Source organism: Sturnus vulgaris, chromosome 3 (genome assembly GCF_052056855.1).
Source record: "Sturnus vulgaris isolate bStuVul1 chromosome 3, bStuVul1.hap1, whole genome shotgun sequence".
In the NCBI taxonomy this organism is placed as follows: Eukaryota; Metazoa; Chordata; class Aves; order Passeriformes; family Sturnidae; genus Sturnus; species Sturnus vulgaris.
In genome coordinates, this window is record NC_142245.1 from 17,932,020 (window position 1) to 17,958,880 (window position 26,861).

The 26,861-nt window shown below is 50.6% G+C and overlaps 1 protein-coding gene across 1 annotated transcript in view; it reads left to right on the forward strand.

Moving 5' to 3' along the window:
- Nucleotides 1-22,358, forward strand: part of ITPKB (inositol-trisphosphate 3-kinase B) — a 67,044-nt gene extending 44,686 nt beyond the window's left edge. The window contains exons 3-8 of the mRNA XM_014877436.2: nt 6,669-6,768; nt 7,380-7,593; nt 10,499-10,703; nt 15,777-15,878; nt 17,260-17,331; nt 19,982-22,358. Of these exons, the coding sequence (XP_014732922.1) occupies nt 6,669-6,768; nt 7,380-7,593; nt 10,499-10,703; nt 15,777-15,878; nt 17,260-17,331; nt 19,982-20,197 (909 nt within the window). The 3' untranslated portion in view covers nt 20,198-22,358. The remainder of the gene's footprint in view (nt 1-6,668; nt 6,769-7,379; nt 7,594-10,498; nt 10,704-15,776; nt 15,879-17,259; nt 17,332-19,981) is intronic.
- The last annotated feature ends 4,503 nt before the right edge of the window (nt 22,359-26,861 follow it).

The following is a 26,861-nucleotide window of genomic DNA, read 5'->3' on the forward strand; positions in this document are numbered from 1 at the left end:
AAGTAGGCTGAATGTATCTGATGCTGGCAATTAATAATTCCACTGGCTTTATGGGAGGGTCAGTTGTGGTTGATCTGCATTAGGAGGTGTTCAGCTTTGCTTCAGTAAAAGCTCTCTGCCAGAAGAAATGCTTAATGGAGACAACAGTAGCTCTGAGGCTCAGCTACTCTGAGCTCCAGTGCAGGCTTAGCCTTTGCTCTTACTCAGGCTTTTTTGTCTTCTTTCCTTCTTTGCCAAACTGGACAGAGAGGTCTAACACCACCTTGTCCTCTCTGTAGCCATTTCCCCTGAGCGTAGTGTTGACGTGGCTCCTGCTCTGCTGCTCCACTCTGCTTGTGCTTCGTGGGTGAGCAGGTTCCAAATGTCCTTCCAGGCAATGGGTGACTCCTGTGCTCCCAGCTCCCACAGCCGCTCTGTTTCCTTCCATTGTCATAGAGGAGGTCAAGCTGAAGGACTGCTGCTCACTCATCTGCGTCTGCTGTTTCTAATTCTCCTTGCCTTCATCATAAGCAGGAAGAGGGAGCCTGCAACAAGCTCCTGGCTTTTTCCAATACATTGGAATATTTTTTCCATGATCCGAGCAGATGTTCCTGGCTTTCACGCATTTTTACTGAGGCTCCTCTATCATGCATGCTGATCTCTGCAAACAGCAGAGAAGCAGTAGCTTTATCTCTCTGACCCTCTACCTTAGGTCTTTGGTCTTGGTGGGACAACTCCCTGATCCCACTGGAGAAAAGGGCATTCCTCACAAAACCAGAGGGGTGTGGTTTCTCTCTTGTGAAAGGCAAAATCCTTCCTGGCTAAAACAAGAGAATGCTGAAAAACAAAGTGTTTGAAGTAAAAGAGTGCACATATTAGGATTTGTTCTCACTCTAAATGAGATGGAGACCTTGGAAAGTAGCAGAAGCTGCTACACCCCAAGTGAAGTAACTACGCCCCAACAGGAGCATCTATACCACAGCCATCAAAATAACTTATCTAATGAGGCTTGGGGGTTTGCCTTGTAATTTCTAGGCACCCAGAAACACCTGTCAGTCATCACACTGTATTTCCTTGTATTAACTTCAGTGAAGCCTGATGTTGGGTCTCACTTTATCTTTGCTCAGTAACGTCTTTGGGACATGGAACTGGCATTGCTTCTGCCAGGTTTTGGGGAGCTGCTGAAATTTTTGTATTATGCCTTTTGTGACTAAATCAAGAAATACCCACTGATCCAAAGCCCCCCTCCTCCATTGCCAGCTGCTCCTCTGGCCAAAACAAGGCTATTTAGCTGCTGTGTAGTACAGAAGCATCGGAAAGGATGAGAGGAGTGTGTGTAGGAGGAAGACGATACAAAATATGGGCTGTCACTTGCTGCCAGCATCAGGGTCAGTGGTCGCAGCCTGGTGCGTGCTGAAGCAGTCACTGGGCTCTTTCTGTTGTTGCCAGGACAGAGGCAGCCAGGGGCTGAGAGATGGCAAAGCTGCACCATCACATCACAGGTTTTTCACCTGGTATCCTGCATTTTGGTCACCCCCAAGCCAGGACACAGCAGGAAGAGGCATTCCGTGGTACCTGCCAGCTCTGCCCTGCTGCCCTCTGCGCCCAGCATCCAGCACAATGAACAAAGCTGGCCTCCCCGCTGTGGCTGGAGTGACAAGGTTTTTCCCAGTCAAGGGAAACAATCATCACTAGGGAAACCTTAACTACTTTTTAAAGAGCAAAAGAAAACACATTCATTCTTTTAAACATGGAAAACTAAATGGCCTCTTTTTCCTTGGCTGTATGTGCATGGCCGTGGAGCAGGCTGGCACAGAGTGAACTCTGCAGGCAAAAGCTCCCCCCTATTCATTTAGTTATTAAAGAGGAGGGCTCTGTGGTGCAAACTCTGCCCTTCTCAGCTCTTGCTGCCTTGGTTTTTTTAACCAGGAAGGCTCTGGCCACCCGACCCTCCTACTTGTGAGTGAAACATCTTGGACTCTGCAATACCACAGCTTCATGTCACTTCTTGGAAGAGCTGGAAGTGAAGCCCCCAGCAGCAGGGCTTTCTCCAAAGGGAAGGGAAAGCCAGGGTGCGAGTCCCTGGGCTGCAGCAACTCCAGTGAAGCCTGGGGAAGCAGTGGGCATTGGTGACACTACTGTCTCCTCATAGTTTTCCGCCACCTCTTCTGATCCTAGGATATTTTATGATTTTTCTGGGAGAAAGGAGCTGAAGTTCTTTTCACAATTGGGACAATCATTATTTTAATGCTGCTCCCACTCTTTTCCATCCCCTGGCCCAGCTGTGTAATCTCGCCTTTAACCATGCATGCTACAGTTAATGAAAAGCACTAAAATACAGGTCCAGCTCCTGCTATTTCCAGGAACGTTTGGTCCCATAAAACCATAGGAAAGCATAATTTCAGCAAATTAAATCAGTTACTGCCTATCTCTCTGGCTGAATGCATGGAAAGGGAAGAGCACCCTGCTGGCTCCATGCATGGGGAATAACACCAGTCAAATTCCACCAATGTCCATGCTGGGAAAGGGAGGCAGTCTAAGAAAGGCATGTCTTCTTTGAGCAGACATTAAAGGAATAAATATGCAATAGAGAAAATGTACAGCGAGCACTGAGCTCATCAATCACTTTTTGTTTAATCTAATTAAATAATAATAATAATATATCCTCTGACCTTCTGCGCTGGCACTAAATTCTCCTGTGTTGTTCTTTCCATACGAAGCTCTATTGACAGATGGGGAAAGCCTAGAGTTTGCTTTAAGCTTCAGATAAGTAAAGTTAAACATACAGCAGATAAAATTGTTTTCCCAGCACTCCTCTCCCCCTGACCAATTGTGGGTGCTCACTGGGAGGGATTAACTCTTCTGGCCTGTATCCCACCCCTGGCTTGGGGCACTGCTCTGTGCAGTGAGCAAAAACTGTAAGACGGCAAGAGGCAGAAACAGAGTGCTGCAGAAACCCTGGGAAGTTCTTTTTTAAAGTTGGTTCTGCAGTTTCTGAGCCTCTTTTCCTTGTGGCAGACTGTTAGGGAAAACAGTGCCGTTCCTTGCTAAATATATTTCCAGAGTCACTAAATAATTTACTTAACAGCTAATCAGTTGGCATTTGCTGATGCTGAAACAGGTTTTAAATAAAAAGTGTTGAATTGCATCTGACACCTCATGCATATTCCCTGCTTATACAGGCTCTATGCTCTTGCTGCCTGTGCAAGAGTCCAGTTGGTCCACACAGCTTCCTGAGTTTTCTGTGAGGCAAAGCGACCACGGGGCTGGATTTGGGGGAGAGCTTGGTGCCAGGGTGCCACATCAGGTGCAGGCTTTGATCATGCAAAAGGCTTGGAAATGTGCTCACCTTTTGAAATGACCACCTGCGGGCTCACCTCCTTGCAGGCAAATGAGCAGAGCACGTATCTGCCCTTCACCTGCATCACTTGGTAATGCCACCTGCAGCACTATTTCTTCCAGTATGGTGAAAAATCCTTTGGTCTGAGTCTGAGGAGTTACCACAGGTAACACCTCCATGCACCTCCAGCTGTGCCTGTGCTCCTGGAAGTGTGAGCGAATAACTGCTTGAAATGTAAACCCAAAGTTACAGACAAGCCTGGAGGCGATGACCTTATGGTTCCCAACAGGCCGTGTTAAAGAAGATTTCTTTACTGTAAATAGCCTTAATACTCCCTTTGTCTATTAATAGCACCTGGCAGGGCAGGAGGCAGCAGAGGGGCTGTTTCCTGCATGTGGTTGTGGAGTGAGACTGGAGTGGTGTGAGCCTCGTGGCTCTGGTTTTCTGTGGCTGGCTGCAGAGCCTGACATGAGGATTGGCATGACTGGGATCCCAAACCATGGGGTTTGAGATCTCTGAATGCACATCAGTGTCTGAATAAACAGAGACTTCTTGCCAGGGTGAAGGATGGTTAAAAGCCACCTCCCATCTCTCTTGAGGCTCGAGGGAAAGTACAAAGGCCGACTTTTTGGAGCCACACTCTGCCTAGGGAGAATTTTGCTATCTTCAGCCAAAGAGAGTGGCAGGAACCCTGGGGGGCATTCACCAGTGATGCTCCGTGATTCCCCTCTGCAGCCTGTCTCAGAGATCAGATGGAGTCATGCAGCTGCTGGTTTGGTAGGGGATCTGCACCTTGCAAAACTCAGCCTTTTGAGCATTCCCACGACAGAGCAATATCCTTTTGATGAAGCAAACTTTTCCTTATTACATTGAGAGGAGGCTCAAGTGTAAAACAAAAATCCAATGGCTCCTGAAGGAATCAGAGAGACAACAGTCCCTGTTCTCCCTTGTTAGTGTCCAGTGGTTGCTTCTGTGAAGCTTGGGGAAAGGGGCTCTGTGAATCACAATTGTGGGTCACTCCTGTGGCAGTGACAGCTCACCTTGCAGTCAGTTTCCAGCAGGTTAGGAGTGGCTTGAAATGGATGAAGCTGCCTCAAGGTTCCCATAAAAAAAGTTTTACACATGTCCTTAAAACTTGAGTTGGAAGTACCTGTCTAAAGGCGTGCCTGAAACTGGGTGAGGCCTGGATGAAAACGTTTCCCTCTGGCGTAAAGGGGGTGAGGATGTGCTACCTGTTCCTCAGGTGGCTGTGCTGAGTGACTGGCTCTCTGTCCCATTCAGATCAGCAGAAGGGTTGTTGTTGTTGTGTTTTGTGTCTCCAGGGGACTCAGGGTCATTACCCTGCATTGGGAGCAGTGCTGGAATGGAGAGCATCGCTCCTGGAAAGCCCTGGCAGGGGGAAGCCAGAGTGACTTTCCCTGCTTTAGGACCTGTTTGCCTCCATTCTGCCAGTACCTTGAAGTACCCCAAGGTTTTAACTATAAAGCTCTAACAACCAAAACCAAAACCTTGGCTTGGGAAGGCACATTGCCTTGGTGCGTTTCCTGGGACCGAGTGACTTAGGATGCTGTGCTGCAAGTGGGGGGAGGACTCCTTTTAGAGGAGGTGGGTCACACTCCTTTAGAGTCCAAACTCCCCCGGAGACTTTTTCTTCCCCCTTTTTTCATTACATCAGCCAGGACTTGGTGTTACTATTTTAAAGGCAGAAGGAGGGGACACCCCTCCGCTTCCCTTCGATCTCTGCCAGAAGGAGAACAAAGGATAGCTAAAACACACAAGTTCTGGCACTCTGCATGGAAATAAAAACATTCATCCTCATGTCAGGTAGGGAACTGCCCGACCCCCCCGCCAAAGCAAGCAAGCCGGGCGGCAGAGAGAGCCCAGTGCGTGGAGGAGGCCGGGAGAAGGGAGAAGGGTATGCCCGGTGTCACCCGCGCTTGGGCAGCTCCTGCCAAACTCCTGCAAGGCTGTACCAGTGCCAGGCTGCACCGGGAAGCTCCTGGCCACGGGCAGCCTTCCAGGGAAGGGCTGCCCTGCTCCTCCGAGGCTGCGAGGTGGGGAAGGACCTTTATTCTGCCCCTCTCCCACCCCTGTCCTGCCCACCGCCTGGGCAGCCTCTGTATCTCCCTGCTCCCCAGCGGGCCGGTGCACAGCACAGGGATAACCCGGTGTAACTTCCACGCTTTGGACACTAACATCTTTGTCTGGCTTCTTGCTCACCATTTAAACGTGTTAGCAGTTCCCAGCACGGATTCCTGTGCTGTGAGTTCACCCCCAGCAAGCATCCAAACTGCAAGTTGGGGCTGCTGGCTCTTCCCTGCCTGTCTGTGAAGCATTACTGGAACAGGGGCCAGTTCTCCAAACACGAGGAAGAGATTACTTGGGCTTTCTGGAAGGCTCCCTCCCATGCCTTCAGAGCAGAGCAAATGAGGATAATTTATCTGCTGGCTTCCAGCTGAACCCAGAAACTTGGAGCAGCCAAGGACTACACTGTTTGTCCCAGCTCCTGCAAGAAGGCATTTTTCCATTGTTGCCGTTGTATATCGTTCACATAATTTGTTTGTGCTGTCACCTTCTGGGGCCAAGATAAGAAAGAGGTCATCCCCTGCCTTTTACTGGTGGTGTGTTCCCTAGAACAATCCAGGGAAAACCTCGCAGGAAGGAGCCATTGAGGGAGGCTTTCATACATCCAGTGCAGCCTTCATCAGAGTCATGTAAATAGCTTTGAGCATTCTATCTGGTGAGAAACACAACATGTCAGAAGGGAATTGTTCTCTGAACTGTAGTTACAGATGGGCCAGAGCAGGCGGATCAGCGCACGTGGGTTGCCAGCTTAATGGACACAGCAGCTGCCTTTCAGGGGGAACAAAAGCCAGGCAGGGAGCCTCTGTGTGCCTGTTCCCCTCAGGACCTGCAGCTCGGTTTTGTGGCTGGATGGCAGTCCTGGGTTGCCTTCCCCGCTCCATTTCCTGTTATCTAATGCAGTGCTTAGGGAGAGGTTAATGTCCCTGCTGCTGCCGCCGAGGGATGCAGGGAGCGGGACAGAGCGGGACGAGGCAGTGCGGATGGCTGGGTGCTCTGCAGCAGGAGCAGCCAACTGGAACAACGCTGTAACGCCATCCACTTCAGTGAAGTTACTCGTGATTTTTGAATGTAGAGTTGAGGCCCAGTGGCTCCAGCTTGGCACAGCACAATGGGAAAAGAGCAGATTTTCTGTTTGCTTCCATCCTGCGCTGGCTGTGGTGCCTCTTTCCCTGTCCAAAACAGCTGCATGCTGCCTGAAGTGACTTCACAGACAGTAAAAGCTTAAAACATTGCATTCACCATCATGATTTTTTTTTCCCCTTAGAGCAAGTCATGGAGGAAGATCAAGAATATGGTGCACTGGTCCCCGTTTGTGATGTCTTTCAAGAAGAAGTACCCTTGGATCCAGCTAGCGGGACACGCAGGTACGGAGCATGGGGAGGGACAGAGTGGTGGCAGGGCCCTTCATTATCTCAGGTTAATGAGCTTTGTTGGCCTAAATTGCTTTAGGCTGCTGCATGAGTGTCACAGCTTGCAGCTCCCAGTCTCTAGCCCAGGAGAATGATTTACCTAAATGCTAGCGAGGGTAGTGTGAAGGTGCCTGGGCTTTCAGTCTCCCAGGGCCAGCAGGTATTATTGCTGCTTTTTCCTCAGGCAGCAGAAAGCTGGGTGCTTTGGGTGAGAGCCAGGCCCACCTCCTTGACCCACTGCAAGGCAGGTGATGCTGCCCAGCACAAAAGTGTCCCACACGTGAGCATAAACAGAAAGATGTTAACCTACCTAGAAGTGCACAGAAGATGTGAAGCAAACGTGTTGGGTGCTGCAGGATGGGTCTGTGCCCTCTTTGGGGTGTGACAGTGCTGCTCATAAACCTCTCGTAACCTGAGCTTTTCAGTCCCTGCCTGGAGGGACTCCTTTGGGTGCACGTGTAAATGGAAGTGCTTCCAAGATACTGGGTTGCCCTTCCTTTTAGAAGACACAGCATCACTCCCCCATCATCCAAAGCAAGTGCCACATTGTCCCTTGTGATCCTCAGGTAGTTTCAAGGCGGCAGCCAATGGCAGGATACTGAAAAAGCACTGTGAATCGGAGCAGCGGTGCCTCGACCGCCTCATGAACGATGTCCTGAAGCCCTATGTCCCTGCCTACCACGGAGATGTGGTCAAGGATGGGGAGCGATACAACCAGATGGAAGATCTGTTGGCTGAGTTTGACTCCCCCTGTGTTATGGACTGCAAAATGGGGGTCAGGTGAGTGGTGTTGGGGTTGTTTTCTCAGTTTTAAGGTGGGATACTCAAAAGTAAATGCATCTCCTAGGTAAAACGGCCTGTAATACACAATTAAGAATACCAGGCTCACCTGTCTTCAGGTAAGGCTCAGCCAATACCATGACAGAGCCATGGGGAAACCTGGGTATGGAAAGGATACACCAGGCTCCTTCCTTCTCTGCTTGTTGACTGTCCTGCATGCTGGAAGAGGCTTGATGTGGCAGAGGGGGCAGCACTCTGCTTGGGTTTGGGTATACAAGAATGGCATAGTAGCTGTTCAGGGGTCCTCTCTGCCACATGAGGACACAGCCAAGGGATAGGGTGTAGGAGATCCTGCCCAGGGTGCCAGAGGAGTGAAATTAAAACGCCTGAAAGCCACAATTTCAGTGAGTGAGAAATTTTCCCTCTGCTCAGCCTTTGCTCCGATGCGTACTGGATGGATAAAATGCGTGTGCTAAGTAGTTCAGTGCCTTTCATGGCAAAGCTCTTGAAATATTTCCTAACAGATGAGCAACATCACCCATGTCCTCCTTGAGAACATCTCTCCAGATCCACCAGGATCCCAGGCTATAGCCACGTGGCCAGCAGCAGTTTCTGAGTGAGCCGTGCCACAGCTGACAAGGGTGTCCCAGAGCAGATTGTGAGCAGGGCTGGTGACCCCAGATGGCTGCCACTTTTGGAGCAGCCTCAGGCCACCCCTCGGGTGTGCTGCAGGCTGGTGGCAGGAAGAGTTGAGACCCTCCTCGCTGGCAAAGGTGCAGCCCAGACATGGTGGAGACGCGCTGCTGGAAAAGTTGATGGTTTCTGTGGGAGGGAGGAATCTTTTTTTCCCCTCCTGACTCCCGATGTGAAACTCGAACTGGCGTGCCGGGCTGTCGGCAGGGAAGAGGCGGGGAATACTTTCCACCAGAGGGGTGGAGGGAAGGGCAGAGGGCCCGGCGCAGCCATGTGGCCCTGGCTGGCACACACATGCTGCTGTGGGAAGGAAACAGGACTCACTCTGGACCCGGACAGCAGCTACCAGGAGAAGACATGCTGGACATGCTGCCCAGATGCTCCTGTCATTGGGAGGAAGAAAGCCTCCCATGCACAGATCACATGTGAGGTGATTTATTGCACCTGGGGTTTTGGAGCTCAGGCGAGGGGGCAAATGTGCTGGGCGTCATCATCCTGAAATAAGATGATGCTGTGGCAGGAGCTGGTGAGAGAGGATGAATAGAGTTAGTACTGTGGAATGGGGCGTCCCCGTGGCTGAGCAAATCATCTAAACCTTAGGGCTATTAAACCTGTCCCCTGAGCCAGAAGCTTGCTGCCAGGCAGATAAAGGTTTGTTTTTTTCATGCCAACCTGGCTTTGGGATGTGGCAGCCTACTCCAGTCGCTCCTAAACAAAACTTTGTCGTTCTTAAGCTTTGGTGATGGCACAAGCCTGAGGCAATGGGGAGGACCAAGCCACAGACATTTATGATCTGTCATTTTCATAAGAAGAAATTCTATCTCTCTGAGCAGTGTGAGCAGCACTTCTAACATGCTGCTGCTTTATTCTGCTGTTTTATTCTATCTTATTTTATTCCAAAATCGTGTGTTTGGTGATCTCAGCTGAAGACCTTCATTGCTTTTACCTGCAGTATTTTTCAAAGGGGCTGATGGCCTGGGGATGTCTGCCCTAAGCTAAGGCACCAGCTTGACTCTTGGGCCACAGGAACACTGTCCCACATAGTCCACTCAGCACTCTCCCAGTTTGTTTTGCTTGGTTCTGGAGGTGAACCACATACTCAGTGCTGGGATTTTGGCACAAGGGACATGGGCAGAGGGCACTGTCCCTCTGCAGAGCTGGCTAGTGGGAGGTGTAGAACAGTGACAGACAGGGTCATTCCTGTGTTGTTTTGCTGGGACATCTCACCCACCTTGGTGGGTTGTTTGAGGTGGGCCTAGACACTTTCCAGGCTGAGCCAGGATTGATTTGGGAGCTGTGAGAGGAATTCCATGGTGGTTTATTATTGCTGCAGGAAGTATTACTTTGTGGATGATGGTTTTATGCATGCCAGAGTGAGAGTACAGAACTTTTTCCACCACTGCGTTCTGGCACAGAGGGGTGCTTCTCTGAAGTGTGGATAAAACCAAGGTCTTTGCACACTCCTCTGCACCTTCCATCCTCCTTCCACCATTCCCCCATCCTGGCTGCACCCTGTGGACCTGGGCCTGTGCTTCATCTTGTAGAGAAAGTTTTTGCTAGGAAGTGCACTTGAAGCAGACCTATACTGGGCAAAATCATCACCATCAGTGGAACAGCCCTGTGTGAAAGCACTCTGTTTAGCATCTGGTGAGGCAGAGCTCTCATGGTGCACAGAGTGAGGGGATGGAAAAGCACAGGAGAGGCATGGGAGCAGCTTTGGCTGACCCTCAAAGGGAGCAGCAGCTAATGCTGAAGGATGGGACACAGTAACATCCCTCTTGCCTTCAATTCAGCTGACTCCCAGAGCATGTGCACAGTTTCTTAAGCATATCTTAAAAGCCATGTTTAGCTCAGGTGGGGGTCAGGTTTCCTGAACATTGGGGTATGGGCCCCTCAGGACAAGGGATGGGACGAGGAGGCTGCCAAGGTGGCAGCAGCAGGGCCATGAGCACCTGTGAGAAACACCTTCACTTGCTATTGCCAGACTGTGGTTCCTTGATGAACTGAAAAGATATGGGGTGCTGATGATGGAGTGGTAATTAAATCAGGATCAATTCAGCCACAGTGAGGCTTGCTCCATTATTTCCTATGCTGCACTACTCCTTAGGGATCAGCTAGCCTGGATCAGCCTGATTTCTGGGGCGAGGGCTGTCTGTGGATGTATGGCACCTCGTGTGGTGGCCCTGCTCATACACCCCCTCACTCCCTGCAGGACATACCTGGAGGAGGAGTTAATAAAGGCCCGGAAGAAGCCGAGCCTGAGGAAGGACATGTACCAGAAGATGATTGAGGTGGACCCCGATGCCCCCACTGAGGAGGAGAACGTGCTGCGGGCAGTGACCAAGCCCCGCTACATGCAGTGGAGGGAGACCATCAGCTCCACCGCCACGCTGGGCTTCAGGATCGAGGGGATAAAGGTGAGTCTGGCTCGCTGTGCAGGGCAGGGGATCAGCTGGTGGGAGTGCTTGCTAGCCAAACTCACAGGGGTACACACACAGCAGGCTGGAGGTGAGAGTGGGTCACATCTGGACATCCCCAGCCCCTGCAGCCAAACCACACAGGCTCCTCACTGCTGCTCTTCTGAGAATGCAGCTGAACTCAGGGCATCCATGCAAAAGGATGGTTTTAGACATAATCTTATTACATCAGCTGCTTGGTTGATTTCTCTCTCCCTGCAAAATACAAAATGCCATCCTCCAACTTGAAGACTCAAATTAGTTGTTTGCTTTCAATTCTGCTCTGCCACTGCACTGAGCCATTAATCCAAATCCCACTTGAATGTGTGCTGATGTGTGGTTGGAGCTGTGAGCTTAGCCACAGTCACTAAGGAGGATGTGTTTACAAGCCTGTCCAGGAAGATTCAGCAACTGAGCCCTATGAAATGGGACAAATACACACAGCTATGAAATGGGACAAACACACACAGCTGCACTTTCTCTCAGCACCTACATGCAGGCGTAACTTGCTGACTGCGCTTGCTCAGAGCAGCGCTCACGTTTCTGGAGACACCAGCTGGGATGTTTCTGTGTCCCCAGTAAATGAGCCAGCCCAGGAGATTTTCTCTAAGGAGGCTTTGCAGTGAGAAAGGCATCTGGGATGGTGCTTGAACAGAGTTAGGTCTGTAACCACGGAATATTAGTGATACTTGCTTGCACGAACATTAGCAATGGCCTGTGCCTTTTGATAGCCAGCCAGTGTGAATTAAAGGTAATATCACACTTGAGCCAAGTGTTTCACCGCATGCCTGGGCATGATATTGGCTTGGCAGCCACTGGGAGCTCTGTCAAGTTTTGTTTGCAGTAATTCAGGCTTGGGTAGCTGCTGAGGGCCCAGGCAGTAGCTCAGAGCAGCCACTTGCTCTTGGTGGAAATGATGGCTCAATACCTGCATGTGTCTTGATTGGAGGAGTTTCTTTCTCTTGATCATAGATTATTTTTCTCCTCTCTGAGTTGGGCAGAATTCTCCCAGAGTGCCTATCTGAGTCTCTGTAGCTTAACCTCCTGCCTGAAGATAGTGGTGTCAAAATGATAGAATTAAAACAAATTAAGCTGTTTTCTGATAAAGCCCTCACAGCAGATTTTGTAGACTTCCCTGGTAGTGTTTCCTTTCACCTCACCAGCAAACAAATGCTGGTTAGGCCATGGGTTTAAAAGGTCAGCAGGAGTGGGTCACTCAGAGCTGCTACTTCTAACCACTCACAGAAGGGAGTTGTCTCTTGCTCTGTGCATGTTCCACCTTCTTCATTCAGCTGTTTCATGGCCAGTAGGATACAGTCCATTTACCTCTAACTCAAACGCTCTCAGAAACCCCAGGAGCAGCTCTTGGGCTGAGCCCCTTCAAAAGTTTCCTGGCAAGCAATACAAGGCACCCCTGCCCATCCTGTGTCTCTGCCTAGGATGCTCATGGTCATGCTCCCCACAACGGCTTTCTGCAGTGCCTGCATTGGGTCAGGGCACTTGCCTGCTCATGCAGCTTTTCCCTGATTTCCCTCAGTCTCCCATAGACCCTTTCCTGCTGTGGATGCCCATAAGCACACTGAGCTGCTCCAGCTCGGGACAGCCCCATGCCTAGTTCCCATTGCTGCTGTTTTGCTTTTCATAAAATTGAGGTTGTATAAAAAAGGGGGACCAGTTGGGACTAAATCTCCCATGCGCTGCTGCTTCTTCCTGTTTTCTTGGTGTAATCAGAAATATCAGAAATAGCTGTCTAGTCCAACATGATATATCCTTGTCCTCCAGTGGTGCTTCTCAGTCTGAGCATGTTTAGGGGACAGGTCATATGTGAAGCACTTGAAATTTAAAAATATAAAAAAACCCCAGAAAAACAACCAAACAAATCATATCCCTAGGGAGGCCAAAAAACACTGTGGAGGAAAATAAAAGCCATAAAGAAGTTGCGAGGTTTGTACCTCTGTTTAGCCAGCTATAAACGAGTTTCTGCCTGATCTGAGCAGTGGATTTTTTCAAAGAGGTGAAACAGCCCTTTAATTGAAAAATGTTGAGAAGTGCTGGCCTCCAGCAGTATTCCTGCTGCTGCTGCTGCTAGGGTGCTGACTAATTTGATCAAGGCTCTAATTACTGTAATTCTCCTTAAATCCCTCAGCTTCTGGGTTATTTTCCCCTAAGCTAAAGCATTAGCAGTTCGTGCTGTTTCACGGCTGGCTTTTTTTCCAACAGGGCTGGTCATGCTGTGCTGTATCCCTGTTGTTCTCCCTGTTTCTGGGATTGAGTTTCTGTGTTAGGGAAAGTGCCTTCAGTGCCCTGGCTGTCTTCCCATATTTTATTTCTTGCTGTGAGTGCTTCCCTGTGAAGAGCAGTGGTGAATCTGCCCTACCCCTCACTCATGGATGGGAACTGCTAGAGGAGAGTACTGAGAAGTGCAAGGGAAGGACAGGGTTTCACCCTGGACATGTGGGAAGGGGTCATAGAAAGGAGAGGAGCAGTGGAATCCTTTTGGATAGCACGGTCAGGTAAGGCAAACAAGCAGCTCAGGGTTGGGCATGAGGACAGCAACCCTTTCCTGGCTGAGCTCTCCCTTTCCCAGGGGGTCTTGAGGATCCAGTTCTTCCTCTTTAAAATGGAAATTTTCCTTTGCAAAAGGAGATAATGACATTCATCTGACTTTCTGGAATAGCTTGAACCTGTTGGAAACAGTAGCTATTAATAAAATTTCCATGCTGAAAGTAGCAAAAGTGATCCCTGGTGGCCCAGTTGAAACTTGGTGGGGCTCATTGTAAGAAGTGACACTCCTGAGCTGCTGCTCTGGTGTGAGTGTTACTCACCATTGCCTGCAGTAAGGCCACTGTGGGATGGCATTCCCCAGGGCTGGAATGTTTGCAGGTTCCCAAAACCAGCCTGGAAAGTCTCCACCTAGCTTAGCCAAGCCAGGCAGCTCAGAAGCCCCTTTCCAAGGCCAGAGGCAGTACTAGAGGGAGATGTGGCTGACCCGAGCCCTGCCCCAGTGACGCCAGCACGACCTGGAATCGTTGGTGGAGCGGAGGTTGTGATAGTCCTTATCAGCCCCCCTCACATTTCTTCTTCGTGGCAGGCAGCCCCTTGGGGCTCAGACACCTGGGAATGTCATGGAAGTTGTCAGCCTCGTGGCAGCAACCTCTGGCTGGGCAAGGAAACTGCAGGAGGCGGGTAATGCTGGGAGCAGCACTACGGATAGGCTGCTTGGCTTTCCTGAAGCTGAGATTGCCTTATCTGAAAGGCCATCTGTGATTTTCGATTATTTTTAGGAGCACTTAGAAGTCCATCTCCTTTCTGGGATGCTTTGTGGAAAGTTGTGCTCTTTACACGTGAAGTTAGTGCTGTGGCCCTTCTCCAGACTGATATCAATCATCCCCCTGGGAGAGGGTGGGTTCACTTCTGAGCTGCCACATCAGGGCTCACATGAGGGACATAGAGCAGCAAAGTGCCCTTCCCCTATACATCACATATGTGCCACCCGAGCATCCTCAGCAAGGTCACAGCTGAAAGCAGAGATCCTAGCTCTGCATGATCCATCAGCAGCATGGAGCGTCCAGTGAAAAGGTTGTCCCTGACCCCTTCCAATACACACTCTGCCAGCCCTGAGAATTGCTTTTGCACCCTGTGGCAGCACAATGGTCAGGCTGAGTCCAGGGTGATTTGAATCTGGGTGCAGACATTGCAATTGGTACAAAGTTTTTCCTGGAGTTTTTCTTTTGTACGTTGCTTTTGTTACCACCTTTGTTAATGCTTACACAAAACACAAGCTGGAAGCTGAAGTGTGCTGTGTGATTCATCCCAAACTGCACTTCAGGTGTTGGTTTGGTAGCAGGTTTACCTTGGGCACTTGATCTTCCCCCAAGTTGGACGGGCCACCATGCTCAAAGCAAGCCCTCTCTCCAGGGGAATGCACACTGCCCTGTGCTGGGGGGCACTTCCCTGGATGGGTCTCTAACCTCCAGGGCAGGTGATGTCACTGTGCTTTCTTCCTCCCTCAGCCTCTGTTCTGCTCCTTCATCCTTCATCTTCCCCAGCCCACAGGATGTCTTTTGGCCCCTGTCCCTTTGCTCTATTGTGTGCAAACGAGGTCTCTGGAGCAGTGGGATGGAGCCCTGCAATGGAGCCGTGAGCTCAAGCAAGTGTGGTTTAAAATAGCCCCTGTATCCAGGAAGTGAGATCTGCCTGCCTGTCCCACGGCCCCTCTGGACAATGAAACAAGTTGATGCGAAAATCAGAGCCCCAGAAGGACCAGGGAAATGGGGGGAGACCTTCAAATCTGCCCAGAGTTCAGACAGGAGACTGGGCCAGGGCTGAGTGTTGTCCCTGCAGTGGACAAGCCATGCCATCCCCATGGCAGGCCAAGGATGGATGTGCCTCTGGGGAAAAGGCAGAAGAGAGCAGAAGGCTGCTCACTGCATCTCAGTGCCAGGCTGCTGCCTTGGAGATCCTTGTCCTTGTGATCCATGGACTGTCAAAGGACCAGTGAGGCCAGACAGCCATGGGGCTTGCTTCTTGCTGCAATGGTCCATGGAGGATTTCTCTTGGAGGGTTTTGTTCCTGCTCCTGAGATGTTGTTTCCATCCCCGCTCAGTGTAGTCCCACCGTGATCATGCTCTCCTGTCCTCCCCAGGCCAGGGAGACAGTCCAGGGCTTGTGCCAGTGCCGTTCTCAGCCACAGCAGCATGGGAAGCCATTTGGGCACAGAAACACCAGAAACAGTAGTCTCCAGCAGCAAGCACCAGGTTTGTGAGGAGAGTTTGTCTACACTGCCAGTGACCTTGGCAAGTATTTTATGATGGAGAGTTCCTTTTGCAGTACAGACCAATAGGGGCTGTGGGATAATGGAATGTGCAAGCAGGGACCTGCTGCCTCTGCTCACCCCTGCTCCACAGACAGATCCTTCAGCTGTCAAAAATGCTGGTCACATCCTACTTGGCAACAGGCATGGCTACAGAAACACTACTCCTGCCCCAATTCTCCTCCTCCCCATCCAACTCACCCCTGTCCCTTCTTTTCAAGAAAGAGGATGGCACTGTGAACCGGGACTTCAAGAAGACACGGACAAAGGAACAAGTCATGGAGGCCTTCAGCGAGTTCACCAGAGGAAACAGGAACGTTTTGGTGAGTGGGGGATGTTGGGAGCACTGCCTGGAGAGGGCATTTCCTGTGGAGCCTGGCCTCAGCTCATCAGGTCCGTGGCCTGCAGGGCTGAAGCCTGAGCAATCTCTCTTAAAAAGCATGAGAAATGTTGAAGAGCAGCAGCATCCTGGTGCGGGGTGAGGGGAAAGCAGTGGAGAGCTGGGAGGGGACTTGGCTGCAGCAGCACTGCTTGACCCGAGTTCTGAGTCTGCTGAGGATTGCCAGGATTGGCCCCCAAAACCCACGGAGGAGTCACAGCCATGCTCTGCTCCTTATCCCTGGGCTGGTGGTCACCCCGAGCCCTCTCTGTACCCCTCTGTATGAGTGGTGGGGGCTCCCATCCTGGCAGGGCAGGCTGCCTGTGCCAGACACACTTCACATGGGCACACCAGAGCCAGCATTTTCCAAGCTTCCCTAAGTTGCCAGGAGAATAAGAGATCTGGCTGTAAACAATTTACACCGTGTCAAATAACATATTTGACAAAGCACTCCCATTTTAAGCTGCACTGTATAAAGTCTCCAAATGCAAGGCTCCAGCTGGAGTGGCCCTTGGCACTGTTTCCTTCAAACTGGCATGCTTACTTTCACGAGAGTCACTCAGGGTTTATTCCTGGATCTGAAGATGAAGTTGCCTGGCTGCATTTTATCCCCAAAGAACTTGGAGCACACGTCATACCGTGGCTCTGGATGGGGTACCTTGGCCGGTGCATTTTTATACAGCGATCCCCACCTCTTCCCTTGCAAGTGTGTTACAGTGCCCAGATACTTGCTCTGTGTGTGTTCCTGTGCTTAATTCTTCTGTATAAACCCCAGAATCGGTGGAGCCCCCTGAGAACGTTTAGTGCCTTCCAGCAATTTGCAGGGATGCTCAAACAGGCTCGTGGGTCTTGACCTGTGTGCTGGCCATTGTGAAAGCCCTTCCGCCTACACGACCAGCTTTGCAAAAGTGCTGATAATGGAGTTGCAGAAGTGTCTCGTGATGTGTGACTGACTGAGTGATAAAAAGACAGATGAAGTGAAGAGCTGATCTATTAAGAGAGTTCAAGGGGGAGGAAAAAATAGCAGCTGTTGAATTAGGTGTTCCCACTATGGACACAGCAGGGACACTCTGCAGAAGGCATCAGTTCAGCAAAAGCAAATGCTTTCACTAACTTTTGAAAGCAACAGGAGTTCACAGGGTGCTATAGAAGCCAAAAGAATAAGTGGATCATAAAAAAGAGGGGACACTCTCCAAAGGGAAAGGTCTGTGTGAGGATGCTAGGCACAGGGGTGGCTTTCCTGTCTGCCCCAATGCAGTGGTTTTTATGTAGGTTTCCTGCAACACTGATGGCTTGGATTTGTTTGGTTTTTTTTGTAATTCCAGAACAGTTACCTTAACCGGTTGAAGGGTATCCGTGCTACCCTGGAGACATCCCCGTTCTTCAAGTGCCATGAGGTAATAACTGCTGTTTAGATAGATCTGCCTGGAGAGGCAGACTGTTTAATCTCAGCTTATCCAAGCAGAGAAGTCGAAGTCAGGGGCTGTTTTCGTCTTATATCTTTATTTTCATATGTGTATTTAATACTTACGTGCAAATATAGGCGATCACATACAATGTTTATGCATCTGACATGGGCTCACATCTACTGAAAGCCAATGTTCAAACAGATCAAAAGTGATCTAGGAGGAACTCAGGCTGTTTATGACAGGGAGTATTCCCTAGTGTAAAAGCACAGGGGTTTTCTCAGGAGAAATGTCTGTTTGAATGCATGTGAGGTATCACTTGGCTGACAGTTGCTCCACATGATCAAACAAGGCTTCAACACAGCCATAAATTGCAGATACCCCAAACATGCCTTTCCTGAGCTGGTTGGGGCACCACAGTATGAACTCTTCCTTTAGAAGGAATTTCACACAGAAATGAGCGTCCACGATACCAGCATTTTCTACAGTGAAGATTCAGTGCTGATAGGAAAACAAGGAGGGAACACTTATCTTTTTTGGCCATTTCAGGAACTGAAATGCTCTACAATTTAATGCAATCACTTTGCTATTGCATCTACTTAACAAAACATGAGAGTGCGTGTCCTTGTCACATGTGGTGCGGGAAGAAAGGAACCTCATAGGAACTTTTGACTCCCAGGGTTCAGGAGCCACAGCTCCAAAAGCCCGTTGTCCCTCATCCAGAGCCACATGAGCCATCTCAGCCCCAGCCACACACTTAGGGTCCTGCCAGGAGCCAAAAACAGATGGGGCTGTGCCTCCTGGTGGCAGCGCCTGGAAGGCAGTTGGAAGGGAAATGTCAAAACTGAGGGTTTCAGGGCAGTTCAACACAGGAAACAAAATTCTCCCTGAAACCGAGTGCCAGCGTTTCATTTGAAAACACAGAAACAAAGCAGCCTTTCAAAGAGGATTTGAAAGGAGTTTCCACTCCTTAAAAATTAAAAAGCAGCAGCTTTGACTTTCCATCCCGCTTCGAAATGAAGCACAGCAGAAGGTCTGCCAAGCTCTGTGTCCCTCCGTGGGGCCCTTGCTGAGCAGGGCTCCTCCAAGGAGCTGCAGGGGAATTGGGCAGTCCAGGACACGCAAATGAAGAATGTCAGCAAAAAGCTTTTCCTTAAAATTAGAATGCTATGTCCTGGCCAAGAGAGGATTATAAGAGGTTAGCAAGAGGAGAGCTAAAGATAAGCATTTTTCGGAAATAATACACATCTCTGGACCTTGGATGTTTTCCCAACACACTGGAAGAAAAAGTCTCCTGAAAAATGTAAATTTATAACAGCTTTTGCAAACAGTGCATGCATCCTGCTCAAAACCCTTGTCTAAAGGCAAACCCCAGGCTAAGCCCTGCTGATAGCACAGATGTGGGAGTCCCCAGTAACATTTAGTGCTGCTGTTCTGGAGGGCTGATGCCAGCTGGATTCTCTTCCATGTACCTACACAATCACTTGTGGCTCTCAATGTTCTGCATCACCTCTGCTACAGCCCTTGCACTCCAGTCACCCTATTTGTGACACAGGGGGCAAGTGAGTTCATAATTTACCAATTCACACACATCAGAGAGAATTTGTAAAGCAGTTTTCATCTTGGACAGCTCTGAAATGCACCCATTGGTGCTTTTCTGTAGAAGCCCCTGCTAAAGTCTTCTGACTGGAGGAGGAGATTAAGCAGAAGAGCACAGTGCTGACTGGCTCGATACTGATACACATTTCCTAAGCACTGGGAAGACACATCAGAGCTGCTGCTGGTTGCCAGCCTGGCTGGGATTGTGAGCCAGTCAAGATGCTGAGCTGCTGAGCATCTCTGCTTTGTGTGTGGCGACTGCTGGGCTTGTGGGGGCTCATCCCACTGCAACAGGCCTTGAGACTTCTGCTGTCAGAGCCCATATGCACCTGTTGGCTTCCCTGGGCTTGCCCAGGCCACTACTTGCTGCAGGATTTTCCCAAAGGCCTGTCAGGATATGAAAGAGCCCTTCAAAGCAGATGCAGCCGAGTGAACTCAGGGAAAAGGAAATTCATGAGCATGCAGCTCTGTACCTTGCACCCCCAGAGTGCTGTGAGTGCCAGGTGGATATTCTAGGGGCAGTCTGGATGTAATTGGATGGTATTTGAGGCAGGAGACAGCAGGTTGCAAGTTACTTGTACTTGGAGCATCCCCATCCCTGGGGTGGTGTCTGCAGGATTGGTGAGTGCAAAGAGCACAGGCTGATCACAAAGAACCAGCCTTGAAAAAACCCCATCTGAAGCCTGAGACAATTTATGTTATTACTTGCTAAGGGACCTTAGCTCATTTTCCAAAACATTTTCCAAAAGTTTTATGCCCATGTTTTTCTAATCTTTTCCTTCTGCCAAGACCTGGGATTTGTATGAGTAAATCAGCTTGTCCAAATGCCCCATTTGCATGTGCGAACACAACCAGAAGCACCCAGAGCTTGCTTTTCCTCCACCCAGAGCTTGCTTTTCCTCTACTCAGAGCTTGCTTTTCCTCATGCAAAATTGCAGCAGCATCTGTTGGAAATGCATCCTGAGATAAGGTGTCTGAAAGCCCCAAAGAGGGCTGAAAATGAGCAACAGGAATACCACTAATTGGTCTCACCTCTCCACAGGTAATTGGGAGCTCTCTCCTCTTCATTCACGACAAGCAGGAACAAGCCAAAGTCTGGATGATTGACTTTGGGAAAACCACCCCACTGCCAGAGGGACAAGTTCTCCAGCACAATGTGCCCTGGGTGGAAGGGAACAGAGAGGATGGCTACCTCTGGGGGCTGGACAACCTCATTCAGATCCTGACAGAGTTGTCCCAGAGCGAAGACTTGCATTAAAGCCGCGCATCTGACTCTGCCACTACCCCCAACCTGCCCCCGACTGACTCTTCTGAACTGCACTACAAGACACTTTCCAGCCCTCGCCCTCCCCATTTGAAAGCTATACTCTCCCTATTTAATGTGTTTTTGTTGTGGTTTTTTTTTTTTAGGTTGTCTTGGTTGTTTCCCCCCACCCCTCCTTGTAAATAGAGAGCTAACCTGCCAGAGCAAAAGCTGAACTTGAAACCTTGGCTTTGCAGAGTCAGTGGGAGCAGGTGGCCCAGAGCAGCCCGGTGGGGTTGCTTAGGCAAGTGCATGCTTCGCCTATCGTGTTTTTGTCTCTTGCTCAGCCTGATGTTAAGAGGGCTGGCAGAGGAAGGAGCCTCTTCCTGCACCAGGATCGTCCTGAAAACACTCAGTGACCCTGCCCAGGACCCTCTGGCAGTCAGAGAGTGTGAGCGGGGTGTGGAGATGGTGAAGGACACTGTAGTAGGAGCCCTTTAGTTGTCTCTGCCAGTACCCTTCAGCCCGGGGAGCTGGCTGTGCCGAGTCCTTCAGAGCTGCTAGAAGAGCAGATTTGGGGGTTCATTTGTGTTCAAGACATCTTATATAGGTTGCTTAGTTATTTTTGAGTGGCACTGGAGGGTGAGGGTATCCCTCCTGCTGCAGAGCCATGTAGTCAGGCACAGGTATTTGCCATAGCCAGGTGCTTCCCACCCATGTCCCCCATGCTGGGTGCCCTGGTGAGCAAAACTTCGGGCTCCTCTCTAGAGCCTCAGCTCCCTTGCTAGGAACTGCTTCCAGCCTACCTTAGCTGGGGTCTCCAATCCTCTCTAGCTGGGAAAAATAGCTTATAAAGGACTACTATGAGACCTAAAGTAGCCATCCAGGTTGATCAGTCTTTTTTGTCACCAGCTGGGTACATGTGTAGTGCCACCAACACTCACACCTAGCCCAGGGCGACCCTCCCACCTGGAGCATCTCCATAATTTCCATCTGCATCAGGTGAAGGGTTACAGCAGCAAGGCAGCTCCCGGGTTAGACACCTTTGGCAAAGCAGAGCTGGGGTCAGGCATCCCCATGCCTTCCCCTTTTTCCACACAGCTGCGCTGCTCCCCAGCCTGGGGCCGTGTGTCGGTCCCTGTGCTCCCACTCCTGCAAACACACCCAGTTCCCTATTTAGGGCGGAGGCTATTTTTTAACTTCCTGGAACATTTGAACCGAGCTGCGGCAGGGCTGGTGCGCTAAAGGTCATCCCTGGAGAGGAGGGAAGGCTGCAGGAGGCAGGAGCCCTCACGTCGAGGAATGTGCAGCGCAGGAGGTGGTGCAGGAGCTTGGCAGCCACGAATCCCTCACCTGCTCCATCCATCCCCAAACCCACTGTCCAATCTCGCTCCCAAGAAGCAGGGCCCAGACCCCTCTGCCATCGTTTGATGGGTCCAGCACCCTTGGTGGGGGAGACCTCCCTTGCAGCAATAAGGAGGAGGAGGAGTTGGCCACCAAGCCATCTGCAGCCAAGCCTCTTTCCCAAGGACTGAAGTTTCCTAAGGTTTTTTTTTTCTCAGTTCATATCTCACCAGACAGGTGTCTTTTGCTCATCAGATGCCATTGTAAATGGTTGCACTGTTTTAGCTCCTTGCCAGGCTTTCTAGAATAGCCCATGTGGAAGTGCCTTAGAGACTTTGCCTCTGATCCATTAGTGTCATGGAAAAGGTTGGGGTTTTTTTTAAGTTATATTTATTTTCATTCCATTTTAATTGCACAAAACACTAAAACGTAATGCATGGAATCTTTTATTTTTTTTTTAACTGTGTTTCTAGTTTATAAGCCATGCCTTTCCCAGCTTTGGAGAAAGGGTGTGCACAGATACGCGTAGCTATGTACCACTTACCGCTGTACTTTAGCTTCGAGCTGCTCTTATATATGTACGTTATTTTTTAAGCCTGTTTATAAACCAGATTCCTCGCTTCGTGGCTTCGGAAGAAGCAGATTGTTGCTCTCAGATGTCTTATGCTTTCCTGGAGGCTGGAAGGGTTGCTGTGAGGGGTTTTCCCTACTCCCACCATACCTCTCGGTCATTGGGTAATACAGAAAAAAAATCCAAACCAGTCTGGAACACCAACGCACAGTGCCTGTAAAAAAGTCCTGTAACATTGCAAATAAAGGCATATGGGAAGCATTCCCCTGGTGTGCATTCAGTGTCTGCCCTGTGCAGCTTGTGGCAGCCTTGGAACAGCCTTTCATGTCCATGACTGGAGGGGAATCAGGCTCCAGCAGTGCTGCATAAAAGCAAGGGTAAGGGAAGACCCTGCGCTGGGAACAGATCCCGATAAACAGGAACTGGCTCTGCAGGGAGCAGGGCAGGGGGAGAGCAGAACTGGGGCTGTGGGAGGCCCAGGCTCAGTGGGAGCTACCCCCCAGAGAGGCCTGAATTCCTCCATCCCCCTTCTGCAGGGAAGGCCACTGAAGGCAGTGTCAATTTTTTTGGAATGTTTTTGGCTCCCACCGAGCAGTTTCTGAGTGCCACCCTGTGATTTCTGCTCTGGAGAAAACCAAAGCACCCAGGAAATCAGAGCTGCTTGGCACAGCCAAACACTCCCCCTGCTCCTCTCCCTCTCAGCTGCACTGCTCTGCTGTTCTGGCACAGACGTGGCTGAGGAGGGACAGGTGAGCCTAAAGGAAAGCCAGATTTAATGCCAGACCCTCATGAGCAACCCTGCCTGGGCACCAGACCTGGCTCACCCTGGGTCCTCTAAAACAAACTGAAGGAGAAACCCTGCAGCATGGAATTTGAAGACTAGGAACTTCTTGGTGGGAGGCAGAGCCGGCAGGACACTGGATGGAGGCTGCTGCCTGTGCACCAGTCGTCTCTCCTGGGCTGTGGGAAAGCAAACACATTTCCTGTCTGGCTGCTGAGCTAGCTCTGGCAGAGCTGACAGCCTCTGTTTTACTTATAGGTCCAGTTTTTGGTGTCTCTCTGGTATATAACTCCTCTTCCTACCTTCAGAGGGAAACAAAAGCCTCCAAAACTTACCCAGCTGCACCCTGAAATGCAAAAACAGAGGGTGAAGAACCCTGTTCTGCAAAAACCTCTTTTGAGAGCTGAGGAAACACCATGACATTGTGGTGGTGAGTGTGCAGAAAAATTCACAGTGCTAGAGGCTTATGTCCAGAAAGGAGACAGAGGAGTCCTGTAACTTTATTTGAATAAAGGGAACTGCCATGGGGCATTTCCCTTGGGGTCTCTCAAATTATTGGAGGATGCAGCCTCCTTTATATTCTAATTTCCTGTCCGCAACAGCCTCTTCCTTTCCCCATTGGCTGAGGTACTTGGAAGGTACAGACTCTTCAAAAGGCCTACTGCATGTCCCCTTCTAATATGCACATCCCCCCCTTTGTTATATATAACAAAACAATATTCATAATTCCATTCAGTCTTTGTTCTTCTCAAAGTTCAGGAATTTGTCAGGGCCTTGGCTGAGGAGCAGTCCGTGTCAATTGGTAACATTTCCTAGAACTGATATTTTCTCCCATTACTTCCCTATCTCTAAGTCCCTGGCCCTATCTACAAGCAAATTTACATGGTCTGTAAAGACACATTCATCCTGTTGCTTTGAAGAGGAAAAGGGACTAAGTCAAGAAAAGAAATCCCTCGTGACTGAGTGCTGGCCTCTGCTGACGCTGAGGTTTATGCAGAAGGTTGGGAAGGGGCAGGCCCCCACTGGCACATGCCACAGCAAGAGCCTGGCTTGGCCTCCCTGCCCAGCTTTACTGCACCTCCAAGGCAAAGCCCAGAGCTCCCTGCCACCTTCTGCGTTAATAAACGAAATGACTCAAACTCAGTAGAGAGAAGAGAGGCCAGGACTTCCATTAATGCAACAAAGACAACTTTAGACCTTCTCTAAGGGAGAACAGATAAAACTTTAGACCTCTTACAGAGCAGAGCCTCTCAGCACCTCTGGCAGTGCCAGGGGGTGTAAGGTGGTCTGCTCAGGCTGCAGGTAGGGAGGGGCAGCTCCTTTCCTTCAACATTGTCTGATCAGGCACTACTTGACAGAATGAGCCTCCCATAAATCAAGGGGTGCTGGGGGCCAGCCGGGCATTCGAGCCTGTGAAAATGCAGGACTTGGGAGTGGTGGTTGATAGGGGGTCCAATGGTGTGCTCAGGTTTGTTCCCAACACAAGCTGCTGGGGTTTTGAGGTCTCTGGGAAGCACCTCAGGAGGGATTTTACCCTGCCATGGATGATGCAGAGCAGCCCCCAGCCTGAAGCTTGGCAATAGCCCCAGGGTCCCCATGTCCTCCTGCCCAGTGTGACTAGGGGAAAGTGAGGAGTTTGCCAGCTAGGTAGTGAGGAGTTTGAAGCTAGGAGTGAGGAGTTTGCCAGAGTGGAAAAGCTCCTGCCCGTGTGCTGCTGCATGGCTGGGGTAGCATGGGGACACCATGGCAGCGGTGATGGGGTGGCCAAGCAGCATCTGAGTGTGGAGGGTGCTTATCAGCCTGGGGATGCCTTTCCTCTCAGCCACTTTGTTGTGGCCGTGTGCCTGACACCTCCAGTGTCCTGCTGGCTTGGAAATATTTTGGGGGGAACGCACCTTCCATGCTTCAGTGGGCCGAGCTCGCGTTTGCTCTCAGCCCCATAAGGGCTGCGCTCCCCTTTGTGCCGTACCTTAAAAAGCAGACCTGACCCCCGGCCGACCACCCTCTGTTCCGCGGGGAGTGAATGCGTGTTCCCGGAGCCGGGCGGGCTCCCGGCGCTTCCCTCGGGAGCCGGGAGATGGCGATGTGCCCCCGGCGCGGCACCGGGAGCGCTTCCCGCCGGGAAGGGTCTCCGCGCTGCCCGGGATGCGCTCCACGCCCTGCGCCGCCCCGGGCGCCGCTGCTTTGAGGCTTTTCCTCCACCCTCGGCACTTTTAGGATTTGGCTTTCCCACTAGGAGCTGGGAAGGTCGTTAAAATTCATAAATGCCCGTTCTAGCAGCGGCTCCATCCCGGAGCCAGCCTGAGTAGGGCAGGGGGTGAAGGATTCCTGCTGCCCGCTTCTCCTTCCTGGGCGGTTCTGGGGGTGAGAGGTCTCTCCTCCCTGTGCCACTCCAGAGTTGGAGCCCCCCTGCAGCCCCAGCCTCTGTCCCCTGGGGAACAGCTTTCCCACTCACACTCTCATTTGAGTCTGCGTTTTGTTCACTTTCCTGCCCTTAAAAAAATACAAATTTGTTTTTTGTTATTGTGAAGTGTAAAAAATAAAAATCTAGAAACCTCTGGGAAATGAGAGAAGTGGGAAGGGCCCTGCTATAGTGTCAGCTGGCTTGGTTCATCTTTTGCCATGTAGTTGGAAGTCCATGAAAGTGGTCACACACTGCTCCTGCAGTGCCAGGGGTCCCAGGGATGACCTGCCATGCCCAGGCCCACACTTCACCCCCCAGAGTGGGGCTGTGAACACAGCTCTGCCATGTCCTGCAAGTGATGCCTCCAGCAAGAAAGGCTTTATGTGGGGATTTACTGCTCTGGGGGATGCCCTGGGGGCTGCAGCTGCTTTTACACATTCAGGCATTCTCTTCCCACCCTTAGGAGGCCTGTCTTAGTAGTTCCTGCTTCTCTCCAGGATGAAACTGTGCTTCCCCCCTGGAACAGCCAGAGAACACAGGAGAGCTGCTGCTAGTGCTACTTAGAAGAAAGCCCATGGAGGAGACTGCTGAGTGAATCCCATTTGAGTCAACTCTGGAGGAAACTGGAAATTTTTGGGGCCCCAGCTGCTCATCCTACTTCTGGCACTGCTTGGGGCTGGTGCTTTCTGTTTGTTGGGAGTTTGTGCCTCCTACCACTTGTTTTATTAAAAATGTCAGACCTGCAAGACCTGGGGCCAGCTCTCCCCTCTCCACATTGCCTGGTGCCAGGGTGTTCAAACACACTTTCCCGAATGTAGAAACTTAAGACTTGAAACCACCAGGAAAAAGGAGCACAAAGAGAAATAGAGGCACAAAATTCTTTACTCAAACATCTGACCAGAGCCAGGAAACAAAACCAAATACTTTAATTTCTACTGACTGACCTCTGTGTCAGAAGGGGCTTTTGCTGCAAGATTGTTTACATGCTGCTTTCCATGGCAGAAACCCCATGACTTCTGCAGGGACACACACAGAGAACTGCTTCTCTTGCAGCAGCGAGGGTTGGCTCAGAGAAGAGAATGTGAGAAGAAAAAGCAGCAGGAGTCTGTAGTAGCAAGATGGAGATGCTACAGCTATGTTTCCCCATTTGTAAAGGATCCGTGGCTGAAAAACATTTCTCAGTGGCAGCGTGGTATCTTTTTCTAGTGCTAAATTCATGCTTCATCCATTTTTATGCCTCCAGAACAAGGAAGGGAGATGGCAGGACCCGTGGGTGGGCTCTGCGGGGTGCCACGTGCTTCCTCCCACCGTTCATCAGCCCCAGGCAGGCACTTCAAACATGCCCAGCTGCTTTTCCCATGGGAAATGGCTTTTCAGGAAGGCTCACAGGCCCTGTGGTTTACAGGGGGATCATTAAGGGTCAGAGAGGATGTCCCTTGAGTGCTTGTGTGCCAGCATGGTACAGCCCACAGCGCTGCTGCCCAGGGAGCATCCCCAGGGCAGGTTGGTGCCATCCCATCCTCTGAACTCATTGTATCCTTTGGCCACGGGTGGGACAGGCAGTGACAGTGGCTGCTTT